Here is a 12,899-nt window from a genome sequence, read left to right as displayed (position 1 = left end):
TAAGGTAAGTGACGGGACTAGGAAATATGTGTCTTCTCAGATAGTGACAGTTGTCACTGGTGTAATTTTGCACTGAGAGACCTTTGGCCTTTTGGCCTTCTGATTTTTTTTTTTTTTTTTAAGGAAAGCAATTCATTTGGCATGCCATCTTTGCAACATCTAGACTGTTACCAAGAGTTTGGTCTTTCTGAAAGGGCAAAAATAAACTCCAAAATATGTCTGCCTGTAATAAGCTTCCTAATAAACAGCAGAAGTGGATCAAGCAAATTTTTGCAAATTCAGGCTTTCCTCTGGTGAATAAGCCTCCTGAGGCCTTGGCTGCAGAAGAAAAAATTAGTGGTTTAGCCAAACCAATTCTAAATCCAGCCTCATCAATGAAAGCCCCTTAGATGAACAGTGTTATTTCAGAACCAAAACCACTCTAAATTGAATTCTTTGCACTACAGCTTTCCATCCAAGTTAAAATTATATAGGATGATTTTAAGCATAAATAACAGCATTCTCCTAAGATCAGTAGCCTTTGGGAAAGCCTAAAGATTAGGTTTCCTTCACTAACCCAGATTAGCAATTCAGCACCTGAAAACAGCAGCTCAAGAACTGGAAAGATCAGATGCAAATGTTTCAGATCAAAACACTTCAAATTTGTGTTGTGTGTACTAGCAGGAGCTCTTCACACCAGTTATCAATGAAGTTAGCTTTTGGCTTTTTGTGATCACCTCATAATCGCAAGCAACACTGCTGGAAAGCGTATCTCAAACAAACTGTATCAGGCACGTGGTGGCAAATATAAGTGCTGCTCTCTTTTACCACCAAAGCATGTGAATGTCCTTGATGTATATCTCATAGATGCTTCACAACTGACAGTTAAGGAGCACATGGACAGCCTGACAAATAGTTCACAGCAGCTTGAACTCTAGAGTACACATTTGTCACTTGAGCAGAAGTAAAAGCTCTTCCCTCAGCAATATATATAGACTTGGTATTTTCTTGTCAGGTGAGATGTTACCAGATCCAGGTTTAGGTTCTCTTAGGGATTTGCCCTCAGGGAAGGGGGTACCTGAATGCTTCACTCTGAAATACCCAACTCAAAGCTGCATCTCCCGATGATGAGTTCCCCTAGACTAAGGGACTTTGTCCACTGAGTGTTTTTGTGCATTTGAAAGATTTTCAGAAGGGAGCAGCAAATATATCACCCTGACCACAGGAACATATCTAACTTTATCCACTGTAGGGCAATGGTATATGCCCAGACAACGCAGCCACCAAGTGTAAGAGGAATACCCACATTTGTGCATGACACCAATCGAGAAAAATGGAAATGCCTGTAATGAACAAAAAGATGACTGTGGTGAGCCCTGGAGGAACTTGCACTCATATTACAGGCTGTCAGGAGTCTCAGCTGTGACGTTTTAAGCCAGCAATGACATTCCCTAGGAGCCAGCCCGATTTGAATGCACAAATCCTGCTCTGCCACTCAGACACAGCCCCATGTTAGCAATCCAGGCCCTGTGCAGCGTTAGGCAGCATTTTAGTGTCCAGGAACTACAGAGGGGCAGTGCTGGCTGACACAGAAGTGAATGTGTCAGTGCAAAAGAGGAGTGGAGGGTGGGGGAGGTGGGTGGAGAGGGCTGGAGAGACCGAGAAATGCCTGAGGGGGGACGTGTAGGGAAAGCACTAGAGTGATTACCACGCAGGCAGATTCTGGAAAGTTTTGAGAGCTTTAGAAAAGCAAGTTAACCCAGCACCATGGCTACTGTGTGGAGCTGATGTCATCTGGCTGTGCATAAAAGCCTCCACTTTTTCTTCTTTTGTGCAGTTCCCAGAATGACATCACCTCGAAGCACAAGAACGTACCTTTGTGCTGCAGCACTTCCCCTGCTGCCTCCTGCCACGCATCTCACTCCTCCCACATATGTCCCTCCTTTGCCCAGAAATGCTCCTTGACCTCTGCTGAATGCAAAACACCACTGTCTAGTCAACAAGAGCCCTTTGGGAGCCCGCAAACGCCAGCGGTCTGTGGTAGCGCAGAGGAGCTCCTATTCAAACAATGTATAGCATGCCGTACACCTCAGCAACCCACAGTGGGGCCTCTGCAGCCGATTTCAGCTGCTTTACAATGCTGTCAAAGCTGAATGGTGTGAACTGATTAGACAGACAGAGCAACAGTGGCGATTTAATTATTTTCAAGGTTGGATCCGCTTTGATGGGATGTACAATGGCACACAATTTAATCTTGTTACAGTGCAATACTGATGTTAAATAAGCAGAGTGAAAAAGTTGCATTTGTATCCACATTTATGAAGAAACTGCAAACATAGTTTGCAGTTGTACAGTCATTAACAGATTTGTTTTTAATTGGTGTTCATGCTTGCCTGTTTAATGAGGCCTGTGACTGTGATGTAAGAACAAGAGAAAAAACACCCAAAGCACATCCTGGCCAATGTTATTTCATGCAGGCAAGTGGGGTGGGGGGCAGCTGGAAGTGAACATGCTACCCAAAAACACCAAACAAATAAAACTAGAGAGAAGCCTGCACAGAAAACACAAATATATCAGAATGGGGCAAACTGAGGGCTGAGTGTTTCCCATTAGAAAACCCAAGTCACCCATGATTCCCCTCTTTAGAGCATATATCTCCTGTTGAGTACAAAAATTCTGCAGATGCCCCTCATCCCTGTGCATATTCCTACAAATGAAAGCATGTTTCACTAACAGCTCTCAGTCTTTGATCAGATGATCTTTGAAGGTGTGCATGTGCAAAAACATCCACTGGAAAAGCACTTGAGGAATTATGAGGAAATGCAATATTTTAGAGCTGTAATGGTTATTTCTACTTAGCTGACAGAGTAGCATAAGCTGGGACTCCATTACACATACAGGAAAGAAGGAAACATACCTTCCCAGAGGAAACCTGGTTAACTTACCATTAACATGCCACATCATCTGGAACCCACTTCTAGCATTCAGTCCATCAGAATAAAACACCACATGAAGGCTGGTCCCTGTAGTACTCCCTGCCAGTGGAAGAGACTGTCCACAGAAAGTGCCTATCAGGTTGGATTGTTCATCAGGCCCATCATAGAGCTGAAATAAAACAAAAAATATCCCAGTGAGTAAAAAGCCGCTTTCCAATTCTTAACGTTTAGTACAGGATGTCAAAGAAAAATCAGTGATACTTCTCGCACTGGCCACCTTTGCCACCCTTTGAGCTCTGGGGAGCGTGGAAAGATTTGGGTGAAATGATGAGCAAATATAATGCAATATGTCTTTCTTTAAACGTGGCTGCACACTGTGTACAGAAGGAAGGTTTTGCTGTTTCTGTTTTGGTGTGTATTGGGGGTTGCTGGGGAAGAAGATAAAGAGCAAATGGCAATGAACTGAATCAGAAAGAAAAAGGGAATATCATGGATCTGATTTGGCTGTGCATCTAACATGCTCAGTGCCTCCAAACCCCTCAGTGACAACTCTTGTCTACAACTTCACTTCTTTAAGACTGCACTCAGGTGATTTCAGGACTGGCTGGACTTGGAGAAAACCAAGCAATCAGCATCACCAGGGCCTCCCAGACCAGTGAGGAGAAACTGAAAACCAAAAGCAAAGTAAATCCTCAAAACCCACAAGTTTACCCACAAGGTAAACTTCACATGTGTTTGTTTATTGTTTCGTGATCTTATGCTACTATCCTGCTTTGGAGAAGGAGTGGACTGAGTCATGCTTTCTGAACTTTTGTACTTAGGAACACTTTCTGTTCGATCTCCTAGTCATATTCTACGTGATGGTATTCTGACAATGTGTTTGCCGATGTGGTCAGCCTGAAAAATCTTTCTGTTCCCCAAACACAGATGAGAAATCCTCCATCCTATTCTTAAAACATCACCATTCAAAACAAACAAACAAACAAACAGACAACAACAACAACAAAAAAAACCCCCAAACAAATAAAACACTAAAAAAAATTCCTGTATTTAAATCTTGAAATCCGAACTTAGTCATATACTGACACTTAAATGAAAACACTTAATACATATTTTGATGGGATGATAGTGGATGCTTACAGCTTTTAAGCCTTTTTACATTAGTTGTCTCCAAACAGATTTAAAGGGTCTTTCAAATTCTAGATTTGTAACTTCTTTCAAATCCAGTAAATCACACTGAATATGCATTTATGTTCCTCACTAAATATCCCAATGCTCAGTGTTGTTTTTCAGGGTTGAGGCATATAATTTTTGCAAAACTGGTAAAAAATGAGACATTTTAGCTCAGTTGCCTTTGACTTATGATACTAGATTGCCGGTTGTTGTCAAGTTAGGAGTTGCTTTATTATTTCTACTTTTGTTACTATGATTCTCAAAGTTTAAAAAAACAGCAACCCTTGTTCTTTTATTATCACTTTGCCACAGTTCATCTGATCTTCTGTCTCACAGAGCATATCTTCTCAACACAACCCAGCAAATTACTGGCACAGAAACCACGTCTGAACATTCTCATTGCGAATTTTTGGCATGCCTCTTTCAGAATTTCAGCAAAAACTTTTCTCTGTTCTGAAGCCATAAGTGTAAAGTTTTCTCCATGCAAAGAATCAAATCTATGATGTCTAGAAAAACAGCCAAGGTTTATTTATTTCTTATTTATATATCTCTTATTTATCTCTTTTCCAAATATCTCTGATTCCACTAAGAATTCTCCTACACTCAACACTCATAGTATGGAAGTATGATATTACAGTAAATATTGATTAACCATGCTAGCTGCTAAGTTTTGCACACATTTTCTAGCAGACTTACATATGGAAATGAATAACTAAGCCCTCAGCTTTTCTGTTCAAAATGTTGGTCTTGCAGAACCTTCAGAAATCTTGCTGTTGATTTAAGACATAGTTGGGGCCAAGAAATCTACTTAAATGGTTTCAAATCCTCAAGCAGACAGTCTAGTTTGAAAGTATTTTTTTAATAAAAAATAAATTAGATGTAGTTCAGCCAGAAGTTAGGGACAAATTGCAGGAAAAATTCTATTGCAATAATCCAAACTTATTTTATGGCTGGTGACCCTGAATGTTTTTTGGTTTTCAATCGCCTAATGCCAAGAAAGGTGCAGAGCATAAGAAGTGTATTGGAACTTGAGAACTATCACTATTTGGTATGATTTTTCTAGGTGAAATCAGAAAATTTGAAAGTTTCTAATTGCAGACCCATTGCTGGTAGTTCTTGCAAAGTCTTGATCAGATGTGTTTGTAATAGATATGAAATTGTCATAAAGATCAGATGTTAAGAAGTTGAGCATTCATCCGTATTCTTTCGAAATGTAAAGCTTGAAGGAGCATTATAGTTATGACCTTCCTCCAAGCCAGGCTGAGCGCTTTACACATTCTTCTATTGCTTGAGTTCAGCAAAATGAAATAAAGTCAGTCCCAAATAGATTTTAATAGTACTATTTCCTTTGACAGCTTTGTGGTATATACTACTCATATTTCTGTGGCTTCATGCCATGGAAATCTCACACCAGAAAAATATGAATGGGGAAAAATGAATCAATGTGGAGATCATGAATCTGTGGCTCTGAATAGAAGCAAAAACTACGTTAAGATACATATTAAATGTCCAGCCATTAGCTTTAGTGATTACAAATAAAAAGCCATATTAAAGAACTATGGACTAAATCATACCCATAAACTTTCCAATCCAAACAAAAAAACCAACCTTCGTGAGTCTCCTGCAACTTTGATTCATCAAGGGAGTGTTATTTTTATCTAAGACAGCGAATGTCACATTTCTATGTAATTTTCCCTGAAAACAGTCAGTCAGTTTTTCAAGACACAAAGAATGGTTACTATGGCAATCCCTTCATGCCGCGCTGCCCCGTGGGTCTGGGTTCACAGCAGAGTTTCGCAGGAAATTCGAGTGCCTGGCCAGCTGTAACTCATTGAGAGAGGCAGACCACGACTGCTAGAATTACAGCAAGTTTTTTTCAAGCTGTCTTTCACTTCTAAATGAAGGGAACAGCTGTGTGTTTTCACAGGGCATTTTGAACTTCTCAAACTACATTTGCTCTCACACAAATATGGGCAAGTGAAACTGAAGCTGAACGCAGATCTCATGCGCCACAATTTCTTTTCTGATCTCTGAGACAGCGTTTCTTGTTTAAGGGCCTGCTTTGTCAGCTGTGCTATCCTAAACTGCTGCAAATCAAGGCAAGGCTCTTCCCTAGGCTGTATGAGGCAAGGTACTCCCTTGGCTGTGCAAGACAATTGAATTTTGGGGCATTTTATTAGCCACTCCAGTACCTACTTATTCCAGGAACTGGGGATTGGACTCCTCCCAGCTACTCGTTGGGAAGAAAGCGCTTGCTCCCTTTCTGTGTAGATATTTGTTTTGTAATTTATTTATTTGTTGAGACCTTTTAGCCTCCATCAGAAAATCAAGGGCTTCATGATGATTTTGGCAGACAATCCAACAAGCAAAACACGCAAACAGCTGCAACACATGTTCAGATCCCTAGCCCCCACTCTTTAACTGAAGCAATTGCCCAGCAGCACTTGGAGTGCTCCATTTCATCAGCCTGTACCCCAGTACCAGGCCCAGGTGGGGATGCAGTACATTCAGACAAATTCTTAGGCATGGGCTCAAGAACAGTTACAAGAAACTCCTTATCAGACTGCCCAGGAGCAAGCGTATAGGCTGACACAAAAGTACAAAGGGGAGGTACTAGCTCTCTAAGGGATGAATCAAGCTGTGGGACTGCCCTGCAGCAAAGTGACAGCTGAAAACCATCCGCAGTACATTGGAGTGGGGCTGGGACAGCAGGACTAGCCTAGGCTGCAGGAAGGGTTTGGCTCAGGTAGCTCTCCCAGAGGAGACACCATGGTCACCAGTATTACATTTTGGCTTTTCTAAATCTTCATCTTGGAAATACGTTGTTGACACCAGTCACAGTGCTCTGGAGGCCACAGCTGTTACCCTGTCTTTGGAGGAGCAAAGTAAACAGCATGACCTGTGTCACAGAGAAGCTCATTGCCAGAAACGGAGCAAGGGCTCAAGGACGGAGCTGACCGGAAAATAGAGTTTCTGCTGCATGGAAAGAAATAAAGATCTCAAACAAATGGAAGGAAAGAAACTTTGAATGTGTTCCATTTGGGCATACTTGAAGCAGGGACTTTTTTCTAGCCAAGCACCTTGTCAAGCTTATTCCTTCTTGCAAAGTAAGACTGACAGGAACCTTCCAGACAGGTAGTGGGACTCCATCTGTTCGGTATTCCTGGCAGGAAACTGATTTCTTTTTTTTAGGGCAAAATTTCAATTTTCTCTTGGAGAACTTTATTACTGTGAAAAGGCACATTTTTTCATCAAGAAAATAATTATAAAGGAACCCCTCCAGCCTAACCTGCTCTGGCAAAAAGCTGCTTAAATTCATTGGTTAGGCACGACACAGTCTCAATCAAGACATGATGGAGTCTTCAAAGACAAACTTTCAGTTTCATATGAGGGGAAAATCCATCCTATGAATACTGACAGTTCTCATCTTTATGGTACTGTAAATAATCCCATTCTCAGATGTCATTAATTCATTATATAATTACGAGTAGTTATATCAATACCTGTGTCAATTTGAGTCTTGAAACAAATAGTTTGCAGCCCAAAGGCCTTTTTACAGTGGCCAGCAGCAACAGCCCTGGTCTGTACTTGCAGAACTCCGGAAAGGAGGTTGCACCTTGGATCAGAACAGCATAGCTGTGAGTGCCCCACCCACTGTGGGAGCCTCTAGGACATCTCCAAAGAGCTACTCTGACACACACAAGTATCCCTTTCCTCTTCGAAGTGGGAAACCTGATATGGGATTGTTCTGACTGATCTAAACACTAGAGGCAGTGATTACAGGTATCTGAGCAGCTCTTCCTGAACAAGCCATTTTTTGAAAAGGAAATTCTGACGGAATTGCAACAAATGTTACCAGAAAACATAATGAAGCAAAACCCAGACAATATAATCATCATCATCCAAGTAATAGAATGCACTCTGAAGTGAGATCATAATTAATTATTAAAGCAAGAATTAACACAAATAAAAATAATCCATTTCCAAGCAACATATTTCCTTCCAGAAGAGCTAGAGTGCAAGCTTAAGAACCTGCAGGTCTGTCAGCCCGAGAAAAAACCCAACAAACTAAAGCTCCAGGATGTGGCACATTGTGCTAACTTAGCACTACAGCGACATAGTTTTCATAGAAGCAAAGGCAGCTTAAGACATTGAGTGATTTACTGTGTGGAGTCTTGTTATTTCTGCATAAACAGGAAAACAAAATAAGGTTATGTTTGAGCTTGCGTGATGGGAAGTGTTTGCAATTGCTGCTAGAAGAAAAGCCCCCCTTAAGAACTCATTCTAAATACTGTTTTAATATGTTTATTTAAACATGTTTATGCCCTAGATGACCTTTGATAAAACTCCTTGGTCTGACCACCACAGGCAACTTTCTTGTCTCCAAACAATGACACACTTTAATTAATTAACCATTTTATTCCATAGTCCAATGGAGTTTGACGTCGTGCATCACTAGACATATAGGCACACTGGTTAATCTCACTGGGATTTATCTAACATATGGAATGTATAGATGTGTAGTTTTTTAATAGTAAGAGTTGTAGCTGAGTCTATGTTTTGTCTCATAACCTGAGCCTGAAATACTCAGAGTCCTTTGAAAGTTTCAAGCAAAGTTAAATTCCATATTGGACTGCAGTGGTATTTTTTTAAAAGAATTTTTCATGTCTTACATTACTACTTAGCACCTTCTCAAAGAAAAGAAGAATTTCTAACTACAGGCAAATCTGTTCATTCCTGTCTTTTGAGGAAAGGTTTATTTCTGCAAATGATACAAAAATAATAATTTTCTTTAGCAAGGTTCTGGATATATTATAAGAATGTAAGAAATGCAGGGTGTATCTTTGGATGAAATGTTACAATTGTTTTTGAAATAGGAGTAAGAAACAACTGCTGTTTAAGAAAGGAATGCCTAGGAGACATCCACCTAGTCCGTCAACACGAAGACCTGCACTCAAAACCTTATTTGTTCAGCACAATATTAGGAAAGCACCTCCACCTAATCACCATGCTGCCTGGATGGAGAAGGTCCCAGCCCCAGAGCAGGCTGAGTCAGAAGCAAGGCAGTCCAGCACAAGAGTGCCTCCAAAAAGCCTGCCTTTCTGCTAACCACTGGGGTGCTTTTACCTCAGATCACAGCTCCATTGCCGGGAGCAAACCCAGGCTGCCCCAGTGTCCTGTTCCTGACCCCATGCCTCTCACGGAGGTAGAGGCAGAGGTTTGCTGTCATGGCCAGCATCCAAATGGGTCCACAAAGTGATTTCCTGCCTTTGCTGACCAAGGGGCTTCTTGAGGATCAACACCCTTGGGGTAGCGGGATCACACATGCCTGGTCACAAGGCCGCAGCTATTTTGGTAAAGTGTCTGCTTTCCTCAATGCCTCAGAAACTGAGGCGGTTCCTCTGCAGCAAGAATCCACTCATGGTGGAGGGAGCAGGACTACTTTTGAGCTTGGGACAATAATATTTCCAAAGTTACTCTTCAGCAGAAAGCTTCTACTGTGGGAAAAGTTCCTTACAGAGAGATGGGTCTGTGCCTAGTGACACAGCGATCGGCGGCAGGGAGGGGATGGAGATGGTGTGCCTGCTCTGAAAAGCCCAGGGGGGTCTGAGCAGTCTGCAAGGCTGCTAACTCCCGTGCAGGGCTGAGTGCTGCTCCTCCCATGCTTTGCCAGCCCAGATGAACTGAACTTCCAGTGTAAGCAACATCACACTGACACTGTCAGGGGCCAGAGAGGGCAGGATCCTCTCTGGGAATCCCCCCATTTGAGAAAATTTGCATCATGCATAACTACGGCAACTGAGAAGAGCTGCAGCTATGTCTCTGCAAATGAAGATGGGAAAAAAGGGAAATATTCCTGCCTCTTAGGCTTTCAGGAAAACAAATCGCCTGCTCATGGGAACAATGGGGAAGGGAGGGACAAGACCTTCCTCAAAGTCCAGTGTGTTTTTTTCTGAGTAGGCTGGGGGCTCCCCTTTGATGAGGGGAAAATTTGACCAATTCAGACGGGGTTTCTCCAGCCACCACATAATTTTGTATCATGATGCCTCATCATGCTGAGTGGGATAAGCCACTTCATTGCACAGACAGTCTCCCAAATGCTGGCCAGGCTTTCCAGCAAAATTTGGAACACAGAAGAAGAACAGAGGAAAGAAGAATCCAGCTGCAACTACATGAGTCCCAAATGCCCTTTCCCCAACAAGGGGCATGCACACTACCATCATATGGTAGTATTTCACAGTCACTTCATTGTACAGTGCTTTTTCCTGAAGGTACAGGCAAAGTCACATTGCTCTGAGCTGGCAGGGTGTGGAAAATGCTGAGTCCATGAAGGTCTGACTCATTTTCTGAGTCCAAAAGCAGAGTCTGTGCTGGCTTCACTCGTGCTTCTTGTCATTTGAGGTTTCTGTAGGCAACCACGCAACCACTGACAAATTTAGCTGTCTTTAGGGGTAGGGGGTTTTGTGTGCACATTTGTAAGTCTGCTTCTAAGTAACCTTTCAAAGGGCAAAGCCAAAGTGTACTTTGATTCTGGCAATGCAGGCGATTGAGAAAACATAAATCAGCCCTGAGCCAGTCTTGTCTAGGGAAGACAGCTTTTGGCCCAATGCTCTCCTTCTGGGTATCACTGAAAACCAGTGCAAGGGCTAAGATTTCCTTGTGTTCCAACAGTGAGGCCTGCCACAGAAACCCAGGGAGAATTGTAGCTTTTATCCTTACAGTCTTACACTGAAGGACTTCTTGTGGAGGCCTATAAACCCCTGAAGGAATTCAGGGATGGGCTGGCATGCTGCCAGCTTGCATGCTAATACATTAATGTATACTACTGCTGTTTGGCCAGCAGGCTGTAATTTCATGTCTGTGTGCAGAACCTGGATGGGTATATTTAATATATCATCTGCTTCCCCAGGGTGACATACTACTGGTGACATTCTGTAAATCAATGCACGTCCATAAGCAAAGCCTTTCTCTCTGTGCTTGGAGAACTCCTGCAGTACTTTAAAAAGACACACTCATAAATAAAATGTAATAATGTTAATGTCCTAATACAGTTTGAGCGTATTTACTAATTACAAGTACAAAAGGGAGTAAAACTAGACACACAGTAAGTTGTTTTTTTTCTTTCTATGATAAGCTAATAAAAAAAGAGGATGACCAGCTGAGCGCAAGCCACAATTATCTAATGTGGTATTCCCAGATGGAGAAAAAGGATATTATGGCACATCCCTGGAATGCTACTGTGGTTTAAAAAAGAAAAAAAAAAAAAAAGACATATCCTGTTGCCACCAGAAGGAAACAAAACAGTTCTCAGGAGCAGATGCCATATTAATTACTGTACTCATTTGATAGTATTCCACATATCAGGGTGCAATCGTATTTTAACCATCCTGAGACTAATTGCCAAAAGAGTCTGGACTGCTTAAGTACACTGGCAGGTAAGATGTTCTTTTGTATTAACCCAATGATAATTCCATCCTTGCCACTAGACTAACATGCTGCGCAGACCAAAGCAGTGAGACTCAGAGAGCTCTGAAACTTGTGTTGCTGAATGACACAATTTTACTATCTGCTTATCAGGCTGGCGGCACCTTGCAAAAGGCTGAGCAAGGTCTTCCCTTTACTTATTAAAAGCAGATGCTAAATAGACTGGACTTCAAGGGACAGTTGTACTTTCTGAGCAGAAGAACATAGGGGCAAGTTGTCACTGAAGGACAGAAAGATTAGTGGGTTTCAAATTATATTTTTCTTGAATAAGAAAGGAGTAAATTTCAGTCCTACTGCAAGACTGATCTTCAGGGCAATAACACGACATTCTCTGTGGAGACTATGTTCTGTCATACTAAATAAGAAGGTAATTCATCATTAAAGATGGGGAGTTAAATATAAGCTTGTTCAGCTAATAACTTGGTGAATGTAGAGGAAGGAATGACATTTCTATGTCATTGCCTGCAATATCTCACTGGCTACAGCCTGATGACTCCTCTACAAAACTAATATTAGGTTATTAAGCCAAGCCAAGGCATGCAATATAATTTAAAGACCATCTAATCTAATTACAGTTAGTGTAGCATCAGTAGGAAACAGTCTGCTATTTGGTATGCCTTGTATCATATCATTGCCACTTTTGTACATGTCTTTACCACAAGCAATTCATCCCATAGTCTTGAAACTTTGCTGTAAAACTCCTTCCAAAATGTCACACATCCTGTGAGCATTACTAGCAATGAGCCAACATCCTCTGACAGGTCATTAAACACTGCACACTGCTCATTTGCTGAGAAAGCGTTCATATGAGATTCAAGCTAGAGACTGATATTATAAAAAAACTCCAGTTTTGCCTCCCTCCCACACTGCTTCTTCTCAATTTCTCGCAGCTATGCACTGGGGCAGAAAATAGCCACCAAGTCAGAAGAACAGGGCTTTTTACCTTCTTACTTGACACAGGTATAAATAGTTGTACGTGCTGAAGTGGTAGAGATGCAGGCCCTGCCCAGGCCAGGCTGAGTCAGAGTCACTCTAGGCTCACTGCAGAGAGGGAATGCTGCTCACTGTGAGTAACACCAGCCAGCTGCTGCAAACTGCAGTCTGGCTCACAAGAAGCATCCCATGATCAAAGGAGAAAAGGAAATAGGTAATGCAATACATGGCTGACTTATTGTACAGCTGTGACTGCATTTCAGTCTGGGACAGCCATGCACTGTATTTGCACTTAGTTGTACTCTTTGGACATCAACTATCTTTTCCCTTGTCCTGTATTTGAAACAGTTATTTGCTCTAAGTGATGATAATATCTTTGGTAATTGACAACCA

At 41.8% G+C, this 12,899-nt stretch overlaps 1 protein-coding gene across 1 annotated transcript in view; it reads right to left on the bottom strand.

Annotated features, from left to right (window-relative positions):
- Positions 1–12,899, bottom strand: part of CUBN (cubilin) — a 156,338-nt gene that overhangs the window by 95,260 nt on the left and 48,179 nt on the right. Inside the window, exon 28 of the mRNA XM_075082729.1 lies at positions 2,925–3,084. Coding sequence (XP_074938830.1) covers positions 2,925–3,084 — 160 coding nt within the window. The remainder of the gene's footprint in view (positions 1–2,924; positions 3,085–12,899) is intronic.

Source organism: Phalacrocorax aristotelis, chromosome 2 (assembly GCF_949628215.1).
Source record: "Phalacrocorax aristotelis chromosome 2, bGulAri2.1, whole genome shotgun sequence".
Taxonomy (NCBI): Eukaryota; Metazoa; Chordata; class Aves; order Suliformes; family Phalacrocoracidae; genus Phalacrocorax; species Phalacrocorax aristotelis.
The sequence above is the reverse complement of the archived record's forward strand: the minus strand, read 5'-3'. Positions and strand labels throughout refer to the sequence as shown.